Here is a 24,285-nt window from a genome sequence, read left to right on the forward strand (position 1 = left end):
GAAAATCACCAGTAGACTGGCAGCAATCTTGTTGTCAAACATCCCCTTCCTCTTGTGAGATCCAAAAGAAACAGCTCGAATCATCCATCAGCTGTGTGTCACAGCCGTCATGAACCTACTGTCTGAGTGGCCAAACCGACAAGCAATAACTAACTTTTCTTTTTCGCAGTTCCAGTATGTACCTGCCAATTTTTCTGCACACAGCAGCTTCCTTTGTACCTTCCCTTCAACTTTAAACTCTAAAGCATACCTCTCTTGGGGAAGCTTCTATACTCACCTTCTACATATGTGGGAAAGGATGCAAGGCTTCTCCTGGACTACAAATTAAAACAAAAAATAATGTCAATGCTACTATTTAAATTACTTCAACTTGATGCAAAAATGTACATAATACACAATGAATATCTCAAAAATAGTCAAATGTTGAACACACCTCTTTACTGGAAGGAGACACTTCAAAGCTGTCATCTTGAAGCAGATGTCTGCTGGATGACTCTGCTCCAGGAGGAGAGGGTGAGCCTGAACCAGGAGACTGCAGGGAGAGACAAAATCCCAACTCAAATCTTTAATCCTGAACCAAGTACCAATTAAATTCAGTGATAACGAGTGTTTCACAGTGAACAAAAAGGTCTGGGTCCAGTCACGGTTCAAAAGGTTCTGAGTCGTCATAGCCAAACGGTGTGCATGCATTCCACCATGCAGTGTACACTTTTTAACACTCAGTGAGACAGATCTTTGTTGCATACGCTCACTCTGTTTCCATACTTCCCATATCTCTCTATGAGAGATGTCAAGAATAGGTGGAAAAGGCCAATATACTGTATATATGCACATTTCTTAAAATGTTAGGTTCTTAATTCTGATTTCCTATTACAAATGTGAAGACAAACTGTGTGCCTAAAGATTGATGTGTAGAAGATAGAGAATTCTTCTTTCATTAAAAGTTGATGCTCAGAAACAGTCTTTCTTGAGATGCCCTGCATATACTGGCCTGTCCTTGGATGTCTGTACATAATCAGTTTCAGGTCATAGAAGCTATGCAGTTTCTTTGAACACATAGGCTTGGCTTTACAGTCAAAACAGCATGCTTGTTTGTAGTTACATTTGCTAAAAAATACACATACAGCAATGCTAATATTTGGTTAAACATCCATGAGCCATTTTCACCTCAGTTAAGAATTTCTGGTTGCTATCCACAGGCTTCTATCTTTGACCACTCCTCTTGACAGAATTGGTGCAGTTAAACTAAACTTGTTGGCTTTCTGGCACAGGCTTGTTTCTTCATCACAGTCCACAGGTTGTTAATGGGGTCCTGACTTAAGTCAGGACTTTGCGGAGACCAGTTGAAAACCTTAATTCTAGTCTGATCTAACCATTGTCTTTACCATTTTGGTTGGGAGTTTGAAGTCTTGTTGAAATATCCAACTGTTTCTAAGGTCCAACTTGTAGAGGAAATCTTTGCTCATTAATCAGTTCACTTTGTGGAGAGCTCCAGTTCCACTGGCATCAAAACAGTCTCCAAGCAGAAAACCACTACAATGCTTTATGGTAGGTTTGGTTTTGTTGGGAATAAAGGCCTCACATTCTTTCATCCAAACACATTTCTGGTGGCCAAATAACTTTATTTTTTGTTTTTATCATCTGACCACAGAACTTTCTGCCAGAATGCCTTTTCTTTGTCCATATCACCAGCAGCAAGCTTCAGTCAAGCTTGAAGGTGCCATTTCTAGAGGAAGGACTTACTCCTTGCATGGCAGTGTAAAACACTGTGGACACTGACACGTGTTCCAGCAGCTTCTAATTGACTGTGGACTTGGTTGATTCTTAACCATCATGATCATTTGTCTCTCAGCAGCAGGTGATCGCTTGTGTTTTCTGTGATTGTGGCGATAACACAATGTACCATAAAGTTTGTACTTAGAAACAATTGTTTTTACAGATGATTTTGGAATCTGGAGCTGCTTTGAAATGGCGCCAAGTGACTTCCTGACTTGTTCAAGTCAATGAATTTCCAGTCTTTGCCGATCTCCTTAGCCTTTCCTACTGTCGTGTTTGTGGCTGAGTCAAATGAAAATATCACATGGGCTTGACTGAAATTGGTTTTAAAAAGTCATCAGGTGTCATCAATTGTAATTAGAGGAAGTAATGAGGTCAGCAATTTTTGCCACATTTGAGTAAGATCTATAATAAATCAATGAAAGAACAAAAAGTAAGATTGTTTTCTTTTGTTTCCCTTTTTGTGACAAGAATGTATGTATTTCAGGGATTTCAGTCTGGAAGTATAGGAGTCACTGAAGAGTGACATGATATACATGGTCTTCACAAGAGTAAGTAAACTTTTGTTTATGAGTACATAATCCCGCAATTGAGACCTCATAGAAATCTGTATTCTGGCAATTCCTGAAAAAGGTGTCTGAAAAAGATGGCTGCTGGTGGCTGCTGCTGTGATTCTCTGAATTGACAGTGGATTTCATCCAACAATTATCTGTTGAATCCTACTTGGAACTTAAAGTTTTTTCTGCTGTTTAAATGAAGAAGAGCTTAATCAACCATCTGAAGCAAAATTGTAGACAATTTTAACATCCTGTGCAGTTTTTTGGCTTTTGTTGGACTTTGGGCCTAGTAGGCCTTGGCTGAAGACCAAACCATGCCATCCAAAGCTTCAAACAACACCAATGAGGAATATGTCACCATGGCTCAAGTGCGTGAATTGTTAGACCAGCAAAAAGACTTCTACAGAACATTGATTGAACAACAGGAAAAAAGTTTTAAGACGTGTGTTCAGATCATCGTTGACTCCTCAAATGAGAGGATTGATGATCTGTCAAAGCAAATCTATGATTTCAAGGTGAGTCTGGAAATGATTCAAAAGGAGTGTGATGATTTTAAAATCTCATGTAAAACTTGGTCCAAGAACTACAGTGATATCAGAGCAGATATGGACACAATTTGCAAGAGCTTGATATCAATCACAGACAAGACAGAATATCTGGAGGGCCAGTCTAAACAGCATAATATTGTAGTGGATGGCATTAAGGAGTCAATGAGAGAAAAAGCTTCTGAATCTGAAGAAAAAGTGAAAAAGCTCTTCAGTGAAAAACTACAACTGGATCATATGAAGATGCCACTGGATCATATGAAGATGCCACTGGCTTCCCCAGCCCATAGGGCTGTGATTCTCTGAAAAACATCATAAGTTAGTATGTCCAACAAATTGGAACAAGGTGTCCAGATAGCTCAACTGGTTAAGAAGGTGATTTGTAAACAGAACTGTGTCAGAGACACAGGTTTGATTCCAGCTCATGATCTTTTACTGCATGGGTTTCCTGTTTTCATCTCTATCCTTGGCGGAGGTCTGCACTCTCTGAGTGCTTTTCTAGTTTTTTTCTGGAGTCATGGGCAATATAATCCCTCATAGAACTCGCACACGATCATATACACCACTCACATTTCTATTTGATCTTTCCATTTTTCTTCTTTTTTTTTTTTTTACAAAAATGTGGTTAGTATGTATTTTGTTACCAGTATGTTATAACTTTTGAGTATCTTGTATTTTGTTTGTTTGTTTTTTCTTTTTGCATTTTAAATGTTCAGATATTATTAAGTAACTTTACTATTCTATAGGTGGAGACTTCAAATAAGCCCTTTTGGCTTTTTGTCTCCCCCTGCACTTCATATAATTTGTTATTGTTTATTTTTGTGAACCATCAAAGGGGGTGAATACTTATGATAGGCACTGTAGATAGATAGATAGATAGATAGATAGATAGATAGATAGATAGATAGATAGATAGATAGATAGATAGATAGACAGATAGAACAATTTTTTTACAAAGTTAATTCATGAGCCATCGTAACCATAACCATCGTTAAAACTCTCAGCTTTTGTACAAATGCACAAATGGTTTGAAATAAGAAATACAATTTAGTGTGATCTCAGAATTAATTATAAAATTATTAAACTTCTGAGACAACTGATATCACCATTGCTATAAAGCATTAACACACAATGAAAAAACATCACAAACTTAAACCAGTCAAACCTCAGTTTGCTCATGATCCTGGGGGTCAGGTTGTTGCTTCTGCTTGGCTTGTTCCTCCTCATACTTTTCAACCTGATACATCCAAAAGTTTTCCATGATTTACAGTAAATGTTGAAGCACAGCTGAACCTCACCAAGCGCCACAGATGAACTAGCAATGAGAATGGCAGTGTGTGGATGAATGCAATACCAGCGCCAGCAGACTGAGAATCAGCTACTCAAGTGACACTGAGATATCAGGGTTCATCTTGGAATCAACAGTCTGCCAGCCTGGATTTGCTCTTGTGATACTGTGATGCCATGGCTTCTTTAATCATCAGATAAATTTACACAGTATGGCATGGACACATTAATCTAGATATGAACTTTAAAATCATTATTGTTATTAAAAGCACTCAGGCTTGTATGTTCCGATCATGGTGATGTAAACAGGAAAACGGCCCCCATCATCCTGTTATTGGATCCTCATTGAATTATTTAGCTTGTCTTACCTGCTACCTTTCTCTGTTTGACCACTACTGAATAATTCATTGAGAGGAGGGAGTGACTACAATGGCAGTTGCAGGAGAGGAGCACCACTTACAGTCATGCACAAAAGTTGATATACACATGTAAAGATCATGTATATCACATCAGTCTTGAGTTTCCAGTGACTCCTATGAATCTCAATATTCTACAATGAAATAATTGAGACACAAATATCTTTATCACAAAAGCAATTCTGCATTTTGGTTCTTGCATAGATGTTTGGAAATATAACAAAATCTGCTGAGTCAAAAACATATGAACAGGAACTTGAATGATCTTATCTTATTATTATCTTATTGTATGATTAGAAGGTGCTGGAACATAGGTGTTAGTGAAGTGTGTTGTATGTCGCCATGAGCTGAGAGACGTGTAAAAAACAGAAGCCCTTCCTCCAGAAGACTGAAGTTTGCTGCTGATCACATGGACAAAGAAAATGCCTTCTGGAGTAAAGTTCTGTGGTCAGAGGAAATAAAAATAATGCTATTTGGCTACAAAGACCATATATATGTGTAGAAGAGAAAAGATGAGGCCTTTAACCACTAGAACACCAACCGCCAAGCGTGACAGTGGTAGTATTCTGCTCTGGAGCTGTTTTGTGCCACTGAAACTGGAGCTTTACACAGAGTAAATGGAGCAGTGAAGAAGGAGGATTACTTCCACATTCTTCAGCAAAACCAAAAATCTGTCAGAAGATTGGGCCTTGGATGAAGTTGGTTGTTCCAAACAAGACAATGACCCCAAACACACATCAAAAGTGGAAAAGAAATTGGTAAATCAGGTCAGAATTAACAGTTTAGACTGACCTTCTTAAAGCCCTGACTTAAATTCCATTAAGGACCTGTGGACTGTGATGAAAAAACAAATCTGGAGCTTTGAATGAGTGAGTGAATGACTGAATGAGTGAATTAATGGGTGAATGAGTGGTGGACAGATGTCAGAAGAACTCAACAAATTTGGATCAAAGATACAACCAGAAGCTTGTGGACTGCTAATAAAACTGCCTAATTGAGGTGAAAATGACCAAAGGACCAAATATTAGCATTGTTGAATGTATATTTTTGACCCAGCAGATTTTGTCATATTTCCAAGAGATCTAAATAAATCGGTTAAATATTTTGTGACAGATTTTTTGATCAGACCCTTACAGAATAGTAGAGCCATAGATCATAATATTAGATAGATAGATAGATAGATAGATAGATAGATAGATAGATAGATAGATAGATAGATAGATAGATAGATAGATAGATAGATAGATAGATAGATAGATAGATAGATAGATAGATAGATAGATAGATGTTAGTAAGTTAAGTGCTTTGCTCGAAGGCCCAATAGTGACAGTCTGGCACAGCCCAAAGCCACCACTCCTACACTGACTTTGCTCATTTGGGAAGTATACTATGCAACAACATTGCAGTTCTATGATGATGTTTCTGAGGAAACTGATTACATTCTGGGGTTCTCCATTACTCCTTTAACTTTACTTTTCTGATGGCAGACTGGAAACATCCTGCCTCTTTTCAAAGTTCAAAAACAAAGCCAGTGCCTTGAAAGTTTGCTAATCAATGAGAATCTTGTTTGGCAAACCCCAACACAAAGAGGAATTTGATCAAAAACTTTAACAACCAGAGTCAGTGATTCCCTGGTTTGACTTTTCTCATATTTCCTATCTGTCTCTACTAAATCTAAAGGCAAGCAATAAAATCTTTTAACTCATATAAAGCCCTCAATGACAATGCTCCAATCTATCTTAAAGACTTACTTGTGATTCCTAGAATTTCATAAAATAAAATGAGGTGCAGAGCCATCAGCTATCAGTCCCTCATCTTTAGAATCAGCTCCCAGCTCCCAGATATGAAATGATGAAGATGGTGGTATAAAAAATGGAACTGAATTGAATTGAACTGAATTGTTGTGTATCTCCTGATGTGTGGGATGTTGTTGAAAAAGTAAACAGACTTGAAGGAGTCTTACCACATATGAGACCAGTCGAGGTATTTTGGATGACCTGACCTTTAGTAAAGTAAACCAACACATTCCTATTCAAACACTTAACATAGTTCCAGTAGAATAGTAAGAGCTGCTGTACTTACATCACCTCCAAGTGATGGCTGTAGGTCACATTCAGCAGTGGGGCTCAAGTCCTGCCTCATTACCCAAATGGGCTCTTTTGGCTCATCAGGTGTATAAGGAGATCTCACTGTTCTTGTTTTCACTTCCTCTATGGCCTCCTTGATGTCTTTAATGGCTAGAGATATAGCATCCCTCTTCTCCTGACTGTTCCTCACAGCTACAGGCTCCTCTGAAGGACTCATAGTCTGCTGTCCACCTTTTTTCTCTTGACTGGCATCATTTTGGATTTTGTCAGAGTTGATTTGGGTCTCAGGTTGGGGTTTGTCTTCTTGCTGCAGAAGCTCATTTTCTTCCTCTATGGTGTCTTCTGCAGCACGATCAAGAGAGCTTAGGCTTTCTTTTACCTCAGCAGTGATGCTGTCAATATCCTCCTCCTGGTCACAGCTGTCAGCACGTGGGTACGGGGCAAATTCAGCCTCCTTTTCGGGGCTGTCTGACTCGCCGTCTGACCGTTCATCATAGTGGTGCAGACGGGAGCCCACCGCCTCCTGCTGATGATGATAATCTCTACCTTCCACCGGTCCCTGCAACAGCTGAATACCTGCCCTTGCTTGTTGGAGAGACTCTGTATCATTTGTCCCACCTGCATCAGATGAAACTAACGTTGGAGCATCACAGATCTCTTCGTAAACATGCTCAGAGAGTGAATAAATGTCATATGGCTCAGAATAGGCATCTAAACTTTCCAGGTTCAGATCAGCTGAGACATTGGACCTTTCCCCAGAGTGACTGAGGGGCTGGGTAAGGACATAGTTGGAGTATCCGGCATTCAGTATGTCTTCTGCTTCATCGTCTCTTTGTAAATGTTGGACATTAGGCAAGGGTTCACGTGGAAGGGGTGGGAGCTGAGAAGGATAGTTGGTATGTGAATGAAGATGTTGCTGTTCAGTCTCTGCACTTTCAGTGTACCCCTCTGGTTTGGACTGTAGTTGTAGCCCATAACTGCCCACTTCATTTTCCACCTCTGGCTGCCCCTCAGGCTCCAGAGACATCATCACCAGACCATCGTCTCCCTCGGCCCGGTCAGTATGGGTGTGGAAGCCACTCTCAGTACTTGCTGAACGGGCTAGCACTGAATCGTCTCTTTCTCGTTCATCTTCCTGGGTCATCTCTGCATGATGCTGCTTCTCCTGTTGTGCTGAGTGTTGCGCTCTCTCTGCCTCTCTCTGCTGCCTCTGTCTGTGCCTCTGCTGCTGGGCTCTGATCCGAGCCTCACTGTCCCCCTGTCTGCGATAACGTGTCACTGCAGGTCGAGGAATGGGCTGAATTTGCTGTGGTTGAGAAGACTGAGCTCCATGTTGAACCTCCATCTCTGGCTCATCCTGTGGTTTGTGCATCTGTGATGCTTTGATTCTGCCACCAGCACTTCCTCCAGCTAAAGCCTCAGAGCGTCTGTAGCGTTTTTCCTGGTTGCTGTGGTTACGGGATCGGCTGTTGTTGCTGTTGTGTTGATTGCGAAGAGGAACATCAGTCTCCTCCATCACTTTCTGACCAGGCTCCATCTCATGGGGATTCATGGCAGTCTGATTCTGGTTTATTTTGAAGTGTCAGAGAACATGTTTAAGAGCCCATCATCAGGAGGGAAAGGCTGCTGGTGAGGAAAGGTGGCAGAGAGAAAGGAAGAAAATATGAGTAACAAAAAGGGACAAACATGAGAGAAATGTCCAGAAGTCTTATGATTGTCACCAGAGGTCTGTACTACGCTGCAGGATTAGAGATGACTGAGGTAACATCGGGTTTACCTCTAGGTTTTGGTACAACACACAGTGGTTTACTTATTAGTGAGGTACATCACCATGGTAAATTATGCTAAATATCTTACTTGCTTTAAGCAGGTTATGGAACAATACACCAGCTACTGACCATTCCAAGTTCTCTTGGAAAAGGACATCAGCAACTTACACACAGTAAGGCAGTCAAATCGACGAGTTTTAAGTAATGTATTGACAGACTCTGCAGGTTTTTGCACCTTTTGTAGCATTCTGTATTTTGTGTTGAAAAGTGTATTTCTCAAATATCACAATTTGCTAATCATTTGTGAAATATGCCACTCTGATGTTTAGCAGATGGTAAATACTAAATTTTGTCAGGACTTGTGTTACACACATTTTGTACCATCTATCTTCCGATATCGCAATATTTCTCTAATTTTTTGAATGCTTGTGTTGTGCATGAATGAAATTGACACACGAATAAAGTGCTGAGGAAGTACGTGTGAAACAGACTTGAATAAAATACCCTGCTGGAATACAATCAGTGTCACAGCACACCATTCCCATTCAACCATGTGAAGAACTCAGTCTGTGCTTCAATTATTGTCCTATCTTAAAACAGTGTGCATCAGTGACAAAGTACCATTAATGACATCATCATAGTGCAATCATACAAACTGTCAATACAAGTACTGCAATGTTAGAAGCTAATGCGGTGATTAACTGGCCATTAGCTTCGCACATGAGGTGCTTGTTTAATCCAGTTTTTAGACTACAATTTGTGTTCTTTATACTAGTTTGTGTTTAGCAGCATGCTGAACTAACTCCTGACAGTCCAGCCTGGTCATGTGTCCTTCAACTTGTTGAAGCCAGTGTGATATTAGTCTCATTAATGTTCATGCCCTGACCCCTTGTGGTCATTTGATGGTATAATATTTAATTGATTTACGGATATGTCCTGATTGCCAACCCCCTCAAATAACACTTTAGCTGAAGTAGAGGAGCTGCTGTGTTAGATCACTGGGTTAGGAAAATTAGGCCAGCTATAGTCACCCAGTCTATTGTTTTCAGTTAGTTGGTTGAGCCAGATCGTGCCACACTGCACTATACTAACTCACCTGGTTGAGCAGGTATCCCATGTACTAACATGAGAAGCCCCCACCACAATACCCTGGACGTTCCTGTCTTTACTCCAAAAATGGTTTTAGAAAAAGTCCCAATAAAGCCTATTCTTAGAAAACATTTCAGCAATGGCATATGGTCAGCAACCAGCTCAGCCCATCAGGTCAACCTAACTGCCTGTAGCATGGCATCATCTAAATCATTTAGCTTCACCATAACCTGTCGTGCTGAACAGAGAAACCACTACCACCTCTATGGCTTGAACCTTAAGCCTTTCAGCCTGTACCACGTCTTGTTCAAGCTGCACCTCACCATGTCCACTCTCCACATCAGCCTGTACACGCCACACTGCAGCCTGTTCAGCACCACAACAGCTGAGCTTTGCTCGGTATGCTCATCCGGCTACTGCTCAGCTTAAACTGGGCCACCACCAGGGTTTGCACCTGCACCATTCAGCCACCCTGGGCTAAAAATACAGTCCTTTTCTGTACTTACTTAACAGCTACCTAAATGGTGTAGAGTTGCTTTTTTAGCACCACACTGACCAGCTCCATATGGCTCAACCACCACAATACCAGCCTTGGCTTCAGCTGGCAGCATACTAACCTCAGTTTGCATCTATGTACCCTAGAACTTCAGTCCAAGGATGTCCCCTTTAACAATCCTGCAGTACTAAACATGAAGGAAAGAACCATGACTACATCATATGGCATTATAAAGCCTAAACTGCCTCAATTTAGTTCTGGAAGAGAAAGTGACTTTAGAATTGAAAAGTGCCCCAGACAGCTTACTTGATCCACATAAGCTCTTAACTTGCCTTGTGCTTGTCAGGTGCTAAAGAGATATCTCAATGAACAAAAGTGTAATGCATGCTTCATTACAATGGTATGTTCAGTTGGGCCAAGGAGAATTGTTGTATATTTTAGACTCACCTGAAGTGAAAATTGCTGATGCATATGTGTTCCAAGGGTTCTCATCTGCATTTAATACACTGGTGGTAATGTTGAGAAAAATGGACGGTCTTGGCTAGTTTAAATTAATATTTGGATCCCACAAAGACACACTCCTCAGCAAGCTGCCCAGTAGCTGTAGGAATAGCTTTGCTGAGTACTATCTAACAATGGCCATGATCTGCAGCAGTAGTAAGTAGGTTTATACCCTGCAAGACCTTACTGAATGGTTGTATAAAGGGACACAAACAATCCACGATTCCTGACATGCAAAAGAGTCCAACCAGAGTCTATTGACACTGTATAGAAATATAATAAATCTGCCAAAGGCTCAAAGTGGTAAACCAGTCACTTTCTACCGCGACAGTGACTCCACAGTGGTCAAGCTTCCACAGACTTCTGACTGGCAACATAAAGCTCCTCTAAATTCCAAATCAAAGACAGTTCAACCCACGAGCATGAGGAGAGAATGCTGTAAAACATACTGAGTGTAATGCTCTATTGCTCATGATCAATATGTCAATACCATTGAAGAACACCCTGCTTAGATGAATAATAAATGAAAGTGTTGATAGTGTGGGTGTGGTTAGACTTTAAAGGACTGTACTCTAAAGAAGCTCTGCTCTACCTGCAAAGAGCAGCGCCAGGTGGTACTTCAAGAAGTGGCATGTGTTGCCAAGCTGAGTCTCCCTGCTGTTAGTGCACCTATCGCTGTGGTATATCTGGATTACGCCAGCCACTGAGGGCGTGTTGGTCTAAAGGTGGACCTGTCCAGCTCTGCCATAGAAAGAGAGCATGGAACACTTTCACTGTGCTGGAGGACAGATCTGGACAAATTGTAATAGTGGCTTCTGCAGTCCAGCACATTAGGTAGCACAACATAGAGGAGCTACAACTGTTAGATGGAATTGAGCATTTGAAGTGTCTGCCCACACACAGCCATGAGCCTACTACTCCATCTGCTGAGCCTTCACTGCAACTGAACTCGATATGACTCCCCAGTTTTGTCCAGGGAACATATTGAAGACAGAATTGCACCAGCATGTCTAAAGACTGTGGTAGCTGATAATATAATGCTCTATTGAAATGATAAGAAAGTGACATGTTGCTATGAAAAGCAAGAAGAGCTCCAATATCATGTATCTCCCCAGGAGGCAATCTACAGCTCCACTTCATACATTACCTGTGGCTATTCTCTGAGTTGCTACCAAGCATAAATGGAATTCTAGTACTAGTGTAATGTTTCAGTTTTTGGATTTGTTACACCTTTTTTACAACTCTTTCCATCAGGATCTTTGACATAACTTTTGTCATTAAATTTGTCACTTGCAACTAACATAAGAATATGTTAAGATTAGGGACATTTTTTGTGTGTTAGGTAAAGGATCAAGGGTTAACAAATACACTACCAGTCAAAAGTTTGGACACATCTTCTCATTCAGTGGTTTTTATTTAACTATTTTTTACATTGTAGATTAATAGTGAATATATCAAAACTATAAAAGAAAACATATGGAATGATGTTGTAAACTAAAACAGTGTTAATCTTCTGTATTAATCTACAAAGCAGAAAGTAAAACAAATAAATAAAAAGCACTGAACAAGAAGGTGTGTCCACACTTTTGACTGATAGTGTATATTCTCATGATTCAAGAATGTGCTAACTTTTTAAATATTTTACTAAGATCTTTTCAAGGAGCCAGTCAATGTTTATTTTTGGAGCTATTAAAACGTAGCCATTGCTAGGTGGCCATTTGTGTTTTCTCCACTGACCACAAACTGGAGGAGAGAAGAATACATCTCTTCCTCTGTCTGTCAGCAGCTGGGGTGATCAAATTTTGACTAAAATCAAAACTTGTGACGAGGTCTGGGTCTGTGGCTTCCACCAAGACAAGAAACAGCAGTTTTCACGGTGGAAGTGGCTGCAGTTTCTAAAACAAGGCCTGTCAGCTCATTGTTTTCTTTATCCTTCACATGGTCATGCACTAGAAATTCATATGTCAGGGTTCAACTGTTGAGTCAGAGTTCAAAACAAAACATTTTTTGTTCACACCTTGTATGTCTCGCGGTAAGAATCGTTTAAAAAAAAACAAACAAAAAAAACCTTGAAAGTGGATATTGTAGGTAAACAAATTAAATATGCTGTCAGTGAACCCTGTGCTTTTATGTTTCATCATTTGGTTGATGAGCAAGAGTTAGTCACAGACATCCCAGCATCACTGTAAGACTGTAATCAGACATAGCAGTGTTTTAGTTTAGAATGCAGCAGTTTAAGCAGGCCAGTTAAACAAATAAGTTAGCGCTGGGGGTTTTTGTCTTTTACACTGTGATTTATGTTGACTTAACAATGACTCTCTTTCATAGAGCTCTGTCAAGTGGTGACGTGTATGTGATTCAGTAATAGAGTGTTATGTTACTGTTCACCAGACAGTGGCATTGACTAGAAGAGAGAATACTTAAAGGCTGGCACATCATTGCCTCTTCTCCCCTCTCTCTCACTCTCACAGGCAGCATGACCACTGGCTATCATGGAAAGCACAAACATAATTACTCTCTGTGGGAGGGCAGATGAGGAGGTGACCTCTCCAGGATGCAGCAGTGCCCCCAAACCTTCACAACATGTCACTTCCTGCCCATGTGTAGCTGCTACAAAACTACAGCTGGGAAAGACCAGGAAAATATGGCTTTTAACATCAGTCTTGGACTTACTACCTAAAGGATGCACCTCCTGTTTAAGATTATTTTCTCAATTTGTGGCACTATTAGGTTAGTACTGGGGTATCATTTCATTTGTCTTTTCTATTCTGCTATGTAGTTATTATTGCATATGTGTATGTGTATGTGTATGTCACAGGGCCTAGCATTTCAGGTACTGATCTTTTTCGTTGTTGATTTTTTTCAGATACTGGATCATTTGATCATTTGAACATTTATTGGGAAAAAACACATGGAAGGTTTACAGAATTTGAGAAGATTGGCAGATCTCATAAGTTTGAAGGCCTTGGACTCTTGTCATGCTCCTCAAGATGTTTTTCCTGTGGGGCAGGAGGCACTGTCCTACGAATATCAGAACACAAGGTTTCCCAGCAGAATGCTGCTTTGTAACAAGATGATTAATGTTATTCATTTCCACAACATTTTAGTGCAGTGTTCTAGAGTTTGGTCAGTCAAGCTCTATATCTGTGATTTTAATATAAATTGAATGAATATAATTAATATCTGAATAAATCCATTTGTTTAAAAAAACATTGTTGCAATGTAACAAATCTCATTATAATAACTAATCAAATTAGCTAAATAATTACAAGCCTAGCTATCATCTTAACTGGAAGAAACACCTTAGGGTCTGACTCTGGATCATAGGGTGCTTCTTACCCCTGCCACATGTTATACAGAGTTTATTTCAAATAAAAATTAATGTATTGTATATACATATTGAGCTACTGTAATGACATTAAACATTTTTAAATAATGGTATTACAAACTTACATTACTATTAGATCTTACTATTAGTACTATAATTATTACTATTTTATAAAGAATGTCATGTTTTATTATTAATTTGTTACTTTGAAGAAGGTACATCAGACATGCCAAGAAAGGAGAGGATAACATACAGTAAAAGACTCAATGCTCCCAATAGAAGGGATGAAGTTCTCATTACATTAAGTTAAAAGTATAGTTCTTTACTTTCATGCTGAGTTTTAGTTTCCTTCATGCATAATATGCTTGCCTTATAGTGTTCTATATCTTATAGTGTGTATTATTCTATTCCCTTCAACTTCGTCATTTTGCTGTTATGGAATTAAACTGATGGAAACTGCAATTAAAGTAATGAGATGTACACACGTGGACAAAATTGTTGGTACCCCTCAGTTAAAGAAGGAAAAACCCACAATTCTCACTGAAATCACTTGAAACTCACAAAAGTAACAATAAATAAAAATTTATTGAAAATTAAATAATCAAAATCAGCCATCACTTTTGAATTGTTGATTAACATAATTATTGAAAAAAACAAACTAATGAAATAGGGCTGGACAAAAATGATGGTACCCATAACTTAATATTTTGTTGCACAACCTTTTGAGGCAATCACTGCAATTAAACCATTTCTGTATTTGTCAATGAGCGTTCTGCAGCTGTCAACAGGTATTTTGGCCCACTCCTCATGAGCAAACAGCTCCAGTTGTCTCAGGTTTGATGGGTGTCTTCTCCAAATGGCATGTTTCAGCTCCTTCCACATATGTTCAATGGGATTCAGATCTGGGCTCATAGAAGGCCACTTTAGAATAGTCCAACGCTTTTCTCTCAGCCATTCTTGGGTGTTTTTGGCTGTGTGTTTTGGATCGTTGTCCTGTTGGAAGACCCATGACCTGCGACTGAGACCAAGCTTTCTGACACTAGGCAGCACATTTCTCTCCAGAATGCCTTGATAGTCTTCAGATTTCATCGTACCTTGCACACTTTCAAGACACCCTGTGCCAGATGCAGCAAAGCAGCCCCAAAACATTACTGAGCCTCCTCCATGTTTCACCGTAGGGACAGTGTTCTTTTCCTCGTATGCTTGGTTTTTGAGTCTATGAACATAGAGTTGATGTGCCTTACCAAAAAGCTCCAGTTTGGTCTCATCTGTCCAAAGGACATTCTCCCAGAAGCTTTGTGGCTTGTCAACATGCATTTTTGCAAATTCCAGTCTCGCTTTTTTATGAGTTTTTTCAGCAGTGGTGTCCTCCTTGGTCGTCTCCCATGAAGTCCACTTTGGCTCAAACAACGACGAATGGTGCGATCTGACACTGATGTACCTTGGCCTTGGAGTTCACCTTTAATTTCTTTGGAGGTTGCTCTGGGCTCTTTGGATACAATTCGAACGATCCGTCTCTTCAATTTGTCATCAATTTTCCTCTTGCGGCCACGTCCAGGGAGGTTGGCTACTGTCCCGTGGGTCTTGAACTTCTGAATAATATGAGCCACTGTTGTCACAGGAACTTCAAGCTGTTTAGAGATGGTCTTATAGCCTTTACCTTTAAGATGTTTGTCTATCATTTTTTTTCGGATGTCCTGGGACAATTCTCTCCTTCGCTTTCTGTTGTCCATGTTCAGTGTGGTACACACCTTTTCACCAAACAGCAGGGTGACTACTTGTCTCCCTTTAAATAGGCAGACTGACTGATTATGAGTTTGGAAACACCTGTGATGTCAATTAAATGACACACCTGAGTTAATCATGTCACTCTTCAATCTTTTATAGAGGTACCATCATTTTTGTCCAGGCCTGTTTCATGAGTTTGTTTTTTAAAATAATTATGTTAATCAACAATTCAAAAGTAATGGCTGTTTTTGATTATTTAATTTTCAATAAATTTTTATTTATTGTTACTTTTGTGAGTTTCAAGTGATTTCAGTGAGAATTGTGGTAGTAAACAGTAAACAGGCAAAAGGTGAGTGCATCAGTGAGTAAAGAGAAGCATAACGGGTGCTCTTCAGGATCTATTGGAAAAAATCCATTGAAACAGCCAAAAGGAAGAGAGGTCCGAGCCACCTGAACGCTGAAACGCGTTAACTGCTGTCCATGAGTCAATAAAGGACTTTTAGGTACTCGGAGTGCCTCAGACCTCTCTTCTTTCTGGTATTAGAATGCTTTTGTTGGAATTGTTACAAACAGCCAAAATACTTTTTCGCCCTCAGCACTGTAGTCTTTTAGAATTAGCGAGAAATAATAACATCTTTTGGTCATTAGTTTGGTCATTTTTTTTTACTATAATAAAAACATATTAATATACATGCAGACAAAGGTGTACTTAACTTAAGGGTGATTTTTTTTTATTTGTATTTTCTTCCCGATTTGTCATAATGCTACAATAAATACAAGCGATCATGTATGAGGCAATTGTCTAGCTTTCTTAATTGTTAAGTTTATGCTTCCCGTCATTCTAGAGATTGCAGTTCTGTGTTTCACTTCCAGTTCACCTAGTACACATTACCTCTCATTTTTGCACTTTGTAATTAGACACTTTGGTACTGATTTCCATCTGCTGTGTTCTCTGTTCAATTATACTGAGCCAAATCCTAATATAATATATCTTGGGGCACTGATAAAGTGTAAACTAAGGTACAAAGCAAGGTCAGAGTGTTCAAATGTCTAAAAAGTTTCTTTAAAGATCATCAAAAAAATCACCAAGAGAAGGCAGCATTCAGAGGGCTGTGGGATTTATTTGTCAGCAAAAAAATCCAGGAGTAATTCGTAGCAGTGATACAACAACCCAAGAAGAACTGAGGATACTCAGCTGTACACACTCAGCTGTGCACCGTCTTTTATGATATGAGAGTTGGTCGTTTTTCCATGCCTACAGGTCGTATGATAGGAGTGGCAGTTTTGACACCATTACTACCTTTCTAAATCTATAGGTCAGATCTTGTCACCAAATAGCAGATTTTATTATTATAGTTCAGAGTTTAGGATTTAAATTGGCTGCAACGAATGTCTCCTTTTAACCAAATTGTCTCCTCCGAATTCTATATATGAAGTATAAAGTTTAACAGCTCTAAGATACAAATATGCCGCTGCATTGATCTGTCAAAAAATATATATTAATAAATGTCTATCAGTTTTCTACCAGCATTCCTTTATTGCATCATTTACAGTGAAAGTGCTTTAGAACATAATACATTTCTTATATTCCTCATTGTTGTCCATTTAAGATAACCTGATGACTAAAATAGGTGGGACACCATAGTTTTATTTTGTGTGGAGGAAGAATCACATGATGCGGAATTCGTCTCTTTTAATGTGAACGCACTCAGAGCCCGAGGCACAAAGTCTGAGTTATCAAAGAAAGCAGGGTTAAATATCTAAATATCTGTTATCTCTGACTGGGGCTTAGTTTTTGTTGAGCCAGCTTACATAAACAAAGCCTGACTGTGCCAAACTGGCTTCATAGTACAGCCCTCAGAGGCTTGAATTGCATCTTGGAGGAAACATTTCTCACTGATTTTAACTGATACAGCAATGAACCAGCAGGAACCTTCCCAAACAAATAAATTCTATTTGTCTGTATCAAAAGGTTCCTTTTACATGTCTGCCAAGATGTCCACTTATTTTATCATACAGTCTGAGCTAGGGTTGGACCCGAATATCTGAATATTTGGTCGTGACGGTGATATCCAAATATTTAATTTGAGATCCGAATATTCGGATCCCTGCAAGAAAAATAAAATCCCAAAAATTTGAACCAACATAAAGACGCTTCAGTCAAACTAAATACTAGACAATACATAAGCCTTCATCTATTGCAATGTAGTATGTATTCCATAATGAAATGCAGCAGTGTCAGGATTCCTGCCCCAGCCCTGATTTGCTGCAGTCTCTGCTCCTCCTTCCCTCTCTCCCTGTCATAGTGAACTGCTGCCTAATCAGCTGCAAGTGCAAACACCTGAGCAGAGGCTGACTCACCTGCCACCAATTACACTCCTCTGTAGAAAACCCTGGCTTAGACATCACTCAGACTTGACATATCATTTGACTTTCATTTACTGCCTGGAAAATAGATTGGATTCTGCTATCAGTTTCTGCTACCACTTTGTTAAAACCTCTCTGGGCATAGAATAAGAGGTCTGAGGGCTTTCTTTGTACAAGTTGGCTCAACAAAAACTAAAGCCTCAATCAAGTATGAGTATCATGAAGGTGATTATCAACTGTCTTTGTCAACCCAGCTCTTCTGAATTAGGTTCTGTGCATGTTCATATATGTTCGTCATTTGATTCTTCTTCTTCGTGTGCCACCTACTTTACTCATGAGGAACAGGTTATCATAATGGATAGCTATGAGAATATAAAAAACTATATAATTGCAAAAAGCAACACTGTTGCTGCAAATAGGGCAAGGGAGGAATGCTGGCAAAAAAACTGTTGGTCGTGTAAATTTGTGAGTTAATTTGTCCACTCTAACGACAGCCTTTTATTTCCAGCATGACAGTTATACAATGTAGCTTTAAAAGTCTGAACTTGATATCCTACAGCATTCCTAAACAATATATTGAAGAAGTATATTTAGGTGTGACGCTGTCTTATGACGGGTACTTGAAAATTACACGAAGCAAACCCTTTTGGACTCACACGCAGAGGTAAATGTCTAGGCAAGTTTTCATGTACTCTTATCACTGTTGTGTTTGAATAAAGAATTCTCTTAAATATTTTTTCAGGTGGAGCTCACTGATCAGGATATGCTCTCTGTGTACACAGAGAGGCCTATGGGTGCAACTTTATCTTAAACATATATTGTGAGGTTGGACCCAAGTCCTAATGTATACATCTAAGTCTTTTTGTTGTCTGCCCACAGGCTTCTACTAACTTAATGAAGTAACTTCACATGTTGACCTCCTTCACAGGGAGAGGAACATGTGCCCCTCCCTGTATAAAGTAGTTAAATCCGTATATTAGAATTTACATACAACTAACCATGATTCTATTTAATAATGAAGTGAAAAATAATGCAGACTACCTGCAATTTTATAAAAGCCTTCTTTAAGTCACTGTGGGCAAATGGCCAGGGCAAAAAACAAACATGTTCTGCAGCTCAATCAGAGCATGAACAACCTTATAGATGCTGTAGCACATAGTATTCTTCCTTAGATTTTCTGCATCACAAACTAAATGCATGCAGGTTTCTTTGGCAAAAAACAACCCAATACAGACTGATTGGGAAACTGCATTTGTACGGCTTGTTTTTGTGGCATGAGAAATGTACACCAGACTAGTTTGTATACGTAGCGTGTTCCCTCAGCTGAGAATCTGTATCATTCATAGAGAACATACTCGGGAAAAGTCAAAGGATCCAGTATCTAAAAACTCTCTCCCTCTGAAGAGAGCCTCTTACAATTTATGCACTCCACTGGACTTTTGACAAATGGTGAGGTCATGTCCAAAAGACTGAGAAAGGGTGGCGCTTTTCCAAGCCCTTTCAAGTTGAAACTCTGAAAATAACCTGCTCTGGCAGGTAATTGTCACAACGCCGGGTTGCACTCCGGGTAAACACACCGGATCGCAGCTGGAAACGCACCGCAACCAGACCAGCATGCAACATGCGGTGCGTTTTCAGCTGCGATCTGGTGTGTTCACCCGGAGCTCATTTCCATAAAGTAGACTTGACTTCTTCATGCAAATTTGACACAGCGTGCGGAGATGTCACGCATCGTGAAACTGTCCTCAGAAGTCTAAACTAGCCATCGCTGACCTAAAAGGACAGATTCCGCTACTACACAGCTTATTTCTTGCCTCAAACGCTTTCAGAAATACTTTTCGCTGAAGTGTTTTCGAAATATAAGAAAGTTTCCAGCCAACCCACTGTGTTTATCCGACTCATCTGAGTGACTATCAAGCTGACAGCAATGTCATGTGCCACGTAGTGGCCTGCTGTTGTTCGAGCGCTGTCACGTGACAATACTGTGTCCCGCTAGTGACCACCCGCCATTCGTGCAATTTTCAGATGCGGCGCGTTGAAGTGCGGGAAAACCGCATCTAGTGGACATGCGGCTTTAAGGGTTTCAAATTATCTATCAATATTGATTAAATCCAAGACAGATACACACAAAGGATAGCCTTCTTTAACACTACCCCTCTCCAAATAAAATACAAAGGGCTGCTTCATCTGATCAGCACAAATTAAGTATACTGGATCTTGTAGCATCAACTACTCTGGTATCGGAATAGTATCGGTATCAGCAAAGGTTGTTGCTAGAGGTACGGACCCGTACCCGTAGTCCACAGGCTACGGATACGGCACTTGCCATTGGCAAATCAGATACGCGAGATCTGGTCACGTGACTCCCGGTAGACGCTAGCGGTACTGACCCGTAGCATCGGTACTACAGGTACGGACCCTAAACCTAACCCTAACACTAACCCTAACCTTAACCTTTGCTTACCTTTCAACAGTTTGCAGTGGTTAGCAGCTTCTTGACTCGCGAGACTCACGTACGGTCCGTATCTGTCTGGCAAATGGAAAGTGCCGTATCCGTAGCCCACAGGCTACGAGTACGGGTCTGTATCTGTAGACACTACCATCAGCAAATATCCAAATTCAGGTATCGGGATCAGACTGGAGGCAAAAAAATGAGGATCGGTGCATCCCTGCCCACTAGTTGGCTACAGCCTGATGGATCTGCAGGGGATCGACACCCAGTTAGAGCTAGATTTAGTGTCAGTTTGGTTCATATTTCGGCTAGCTCATACTGTCACAACAGAGGCTTGAACCCAGGTGTGGACACTGGAGCAGACAGAGACATTCAGTCATGCTGAGAGAGAGAGTCTAAAAAAATTTTTGCCAGTAATCAGAGTCTGACTCCATATATCAATCTAGGAATCACCAAGGAAATGGCTTGTTAAACACGGTTTTCATAGTTGCAAATGCATTTTTGGTCTGATTGAATGCTGCTGTGGTCCATCCATTCTCTATATACCGCTTTATCCTCCCTAGGGTCGCGGGGGGTGCTGGAGCCTATCCCAGCTGCTGTGGTCCTTACTCATTAATCTAATTATAAATAAAAACACATTGCTGCCCCCCCACCACCACCACCACCACCACCTTTGACAGGCAAGTGCTGCCTATCTTTGACTACCAACAAGAGTGAAATTCAGTTTTATGGTGTTGTTTGGTGATGTTTGGAGGGAATGATTTTACAGAACAGTTTAATGATGACTGTTATTTCGGTATAATTTACTATGGTAAGTTATGTTTTCGCTGTTATATCCTTTATAAGTAGAAAAGCTGTAGAGTTCCTGTAATAATAAGCTTCACACATAAATGCTGTATGCTCAACCTGATGAAGCCAGTGTGTAACAATTTGGCTGTAACTTATAAACAGTGAATCTGCATGTGACAGGGTTAGCATTACAAGTGTTTCATAAGCTGAGAGTACAGAATTCTATCATCAGCTGTAAGCAACAAATGAAGCACTAATAGACCTATGTTTCAGCAAGACTACACAAAATTCAGTAGAAGAAGAGATACTACTGGTGCCTCATTAATCTAACCTGTTATGGACACTTTCTTAAGCTTCCATTATCTGAAGCTGCACAAATCACACAATTGTGACTAATTTCTACATTTAGAACCCAATTGCAGTTATAAAAATTATGAAATGACACGTATGACAGAGTTTCAGAATATATTTTTGCATTGGTTGTACTGGTGCTCCCAGCTTCTTCATGTAGGTTTGCCAGGACAACTTTTTTTTTTTTTACAGTGTAACCAGTGGGCTTCAGCGTTGTGAAGAGGATGCTGTGCCACAAACGATAAAGAAAAATCACTATGTAATAAGCTGCCCAGTCCAGATGTTCTCCAACTGGAGACTGGCACAAAGGAGCTGAAAATGGGCATTGGCAGAGGGAGTAGAGCTAGTAGCAGAGACAATAGTGGTGGGTTTATTACTGTATGGTCAACAGTGCACTTGTACTTACTGGGAGTTACTGGCCAAACTAAACAGTCAGCTGACCCCTCTCCAAACCAAGAGTGATCTGATGTCCACATGGTTTTGCTCATAAATTATGCATCAACGGTGTTCATAGCAAGCAAACTAAATGAGCTGAGATCAAACTGTGTGACAGCAGCAAACAGTGAGAGCACAGCAAGTTATCAAACACAAGTAAACACCATTACCAGAATGCAATAACACCAATAAAGTGGATGCAGGACACCAAAACATCCAAAAAGCATGGGATTCAGTATTGTCTGCAATAAGGCAAAATACCTTAACTAAGCAGCATATGAAACGTCACTGATATGTGTACTCAGACTGTGCACAAAATATCCATCCATCCACTTTCTTCTATATCCTCTGTAGGGTTGCAGGTGTGCTGAATCAATCTCAGCTGACTTAGGGTGAAGAGAGGGTTCATCCTGGACAATTTGCCAGTCCATCACAGGGCAACACCGAGAGACAGACAACCAAGAACACTCACATTCACACCTACGGACAATTTAGAATTACCAATTAACCTCAGCATGTTTTGGACTGTGTCATGCAGCTGGAGAACCTGAGGAGAACGCATGAAGGCACAGGAGGAACATGCAAACTCCATGCAGAAACATCCCAGTCGTCAGGTCTACTGATGTGACAAATGAAAATGTTCAGCTGCAAATGACAGACTGTTGGTTGCCTGTGCAACCAAAACGTTTGCACTCTGGAGCCTTTATTGAATTACGTTGTGAGCAAAACAAGTCTAAGCAAAGCAAAATACGTTTCATATTTTAGTATTCCTCAAAGTGGCCACTGTTTACCTTGATGACTGCTTTACAGACTATTTGTATGTTATTGGCATAATATTCATTCCATGCAACATTTACTCTGTTTTTATTCTGTGTTTTTATCTGTATAGTGCATCGTAGTTTCGTCTTGTGATAGCATCTGAGATGTTAATTACTGAATGACAATAAGGGAGTTTGATCTGACTCTATTAGCAAAATGTTAACTGGCTTTATGCAGTTGTCACTTGGAATAGTTTCCAGTAAGCAGGTAAGTTTTGTAATAAGTCAGCTGATATAATTTCTTTTCTTTTTAACGTGTTTGGGACCATCAGTTGTGCAAGATAGCTTTTTGTGTTTGCTGTTTGGACTGTTACCCATCCACTCAGAATTCAGTGCAACACTAAACATGGCTACCACAACATTCTATAATGACACGCCTCCCATCTGGTTTGAGTTCAGTGGAACCACCATTATATGTATTTTCTAGCAGGACAACAAGAGAAAACACCTTCAGGGGCCTGTCTGACCAAGAACCAAAGTGATGAAGTGCTGCATGAGATGACCTGACCTCCACAAAAGAGTCTCTATCCCTAAACCCAGCTGAAATGGTTTAGGACAAGTTGGACTGCAGAATAAAGGAAAAACAGCCGATAAGTGCTCAGCATTTGTAGGAACTCCCTCAGGACTGCTGGAAAAGCACTCCAGGTGATGAGCAAAGCAAAAGGAGGCTATTCTGAAGACACTTTAAAGAGGTTTTAGAATGTTTATACTTCACTGTATACTACTTATCTCTGTCTTAAATCACAGATTTGATATCTTTAGTATTGTTCTTAATAGAAAATAGTAAGCAGAAAAAAAATGCAGAAAAACCCTTGAATGAGTGGCTGTGTATATAGTTATAACTGATACTGTAAATTACTAGAACTTTCAGTAGGTGGCAGTGAGAAATCCTGTTGTTTGGTGGGACATTTGTTTGGACAGTGAGAGAATGTGAGGACGCCTGAGGGTGGGTGTGTCAATATCACACCTTCAGCTACATAACTTTAGCTATAATCTTGCTTAGCCAGCCCATTCTGTGGAACATAGTTGTGTGCTGCACCATACTATTATTTTGCTATAGGGAGAAAAACACCCTTGCTTGTTTGTGTTTCTCTAAGCCAATCACAGTCATTATGGGCGTGACCAATGAAAAGGAAAACGCTTCAGTGTTCCCTCAAAACAGTGACGACTGGATTAGCTGTGGTAGAACATTTGCTTGCACGGCGACAAAGACTGTGATTAAAGCGAATAACCCACCACAAAAAATAAAGAGACCTGCCTGACTGTACGATATAAATCCACTGCAAAACTTTCAGTTTTACTTTCATTTTTAGGTAGATTGTTTGCTGCCCTGAAGTTGTTAGTGTTGTTAACCAGGCCGTAGAAAACTGCAACATGCGGATAGCGAGGGAGAATGATGAGTGAGATAATCGACCAATGCCAGGCTTACACCCGCAACCTATCCAGTGAGTCAAGCTACTTCAGTTGTAACAGCAGTCTGTCAACCTGCCAGCA

At 40.1% G+C, this 24,285-nt stretch overlaps 1 protein-coding gene across 3 annotated transcripts in view; it reads right to left on the minus strand.

Annotated features, from left to right (window-relative positions):
- The window catches only part of apba1a (amyloid beta (A4) precursor protein-binding, family A, member 1a), a 77,338-nt gene that overhangs the window by 50,683 nt on the left and 2,370 nt on the right, over positions 1–24,285 (minus strand). For 2 of the 3 annotated variants that reach the window (XM_051950661.1, XM_051950663.1), the window contains exons 3-5: positions 6,664–8,294; positions 434–532; positions 278–317 (exon numbers count right to left, since the gene is read on the minus strand). In XM_051950661.1, the coding sequence (XP_051806621.1) occupies positions 278–317; positions 434–532; positions 6,664–8,220 (1,696 nt within the window). In that variant the 5' untranslated portion in view covers positions 8,221–8,294. The remainder of the gene's footprint in view (positions 1–277; positions 318–433; positions 533–6,663; positions 8,295–24,285) is intronic. The other variant, XM_051950662.1, reaches the window with a different exon arrangement.

Source organism: Acanthochromis polyacanthus, chromosome 7, assembly GCF_021347895.1.
Source record: "Acanthochromis polyacanthus isolate Apoly-LR-REF ecotype Palm Island chromosome 7, KAUST_Apoly_ChrSc, whole genome shotgun sequence".
In the NCBI taxonomy this organism is placed as follows: Eukaryota; Metazoa; Chordata; class Actinopteri; family Pomacentridae; genus Acanthochromis; species Acanthochromis polyacanthus.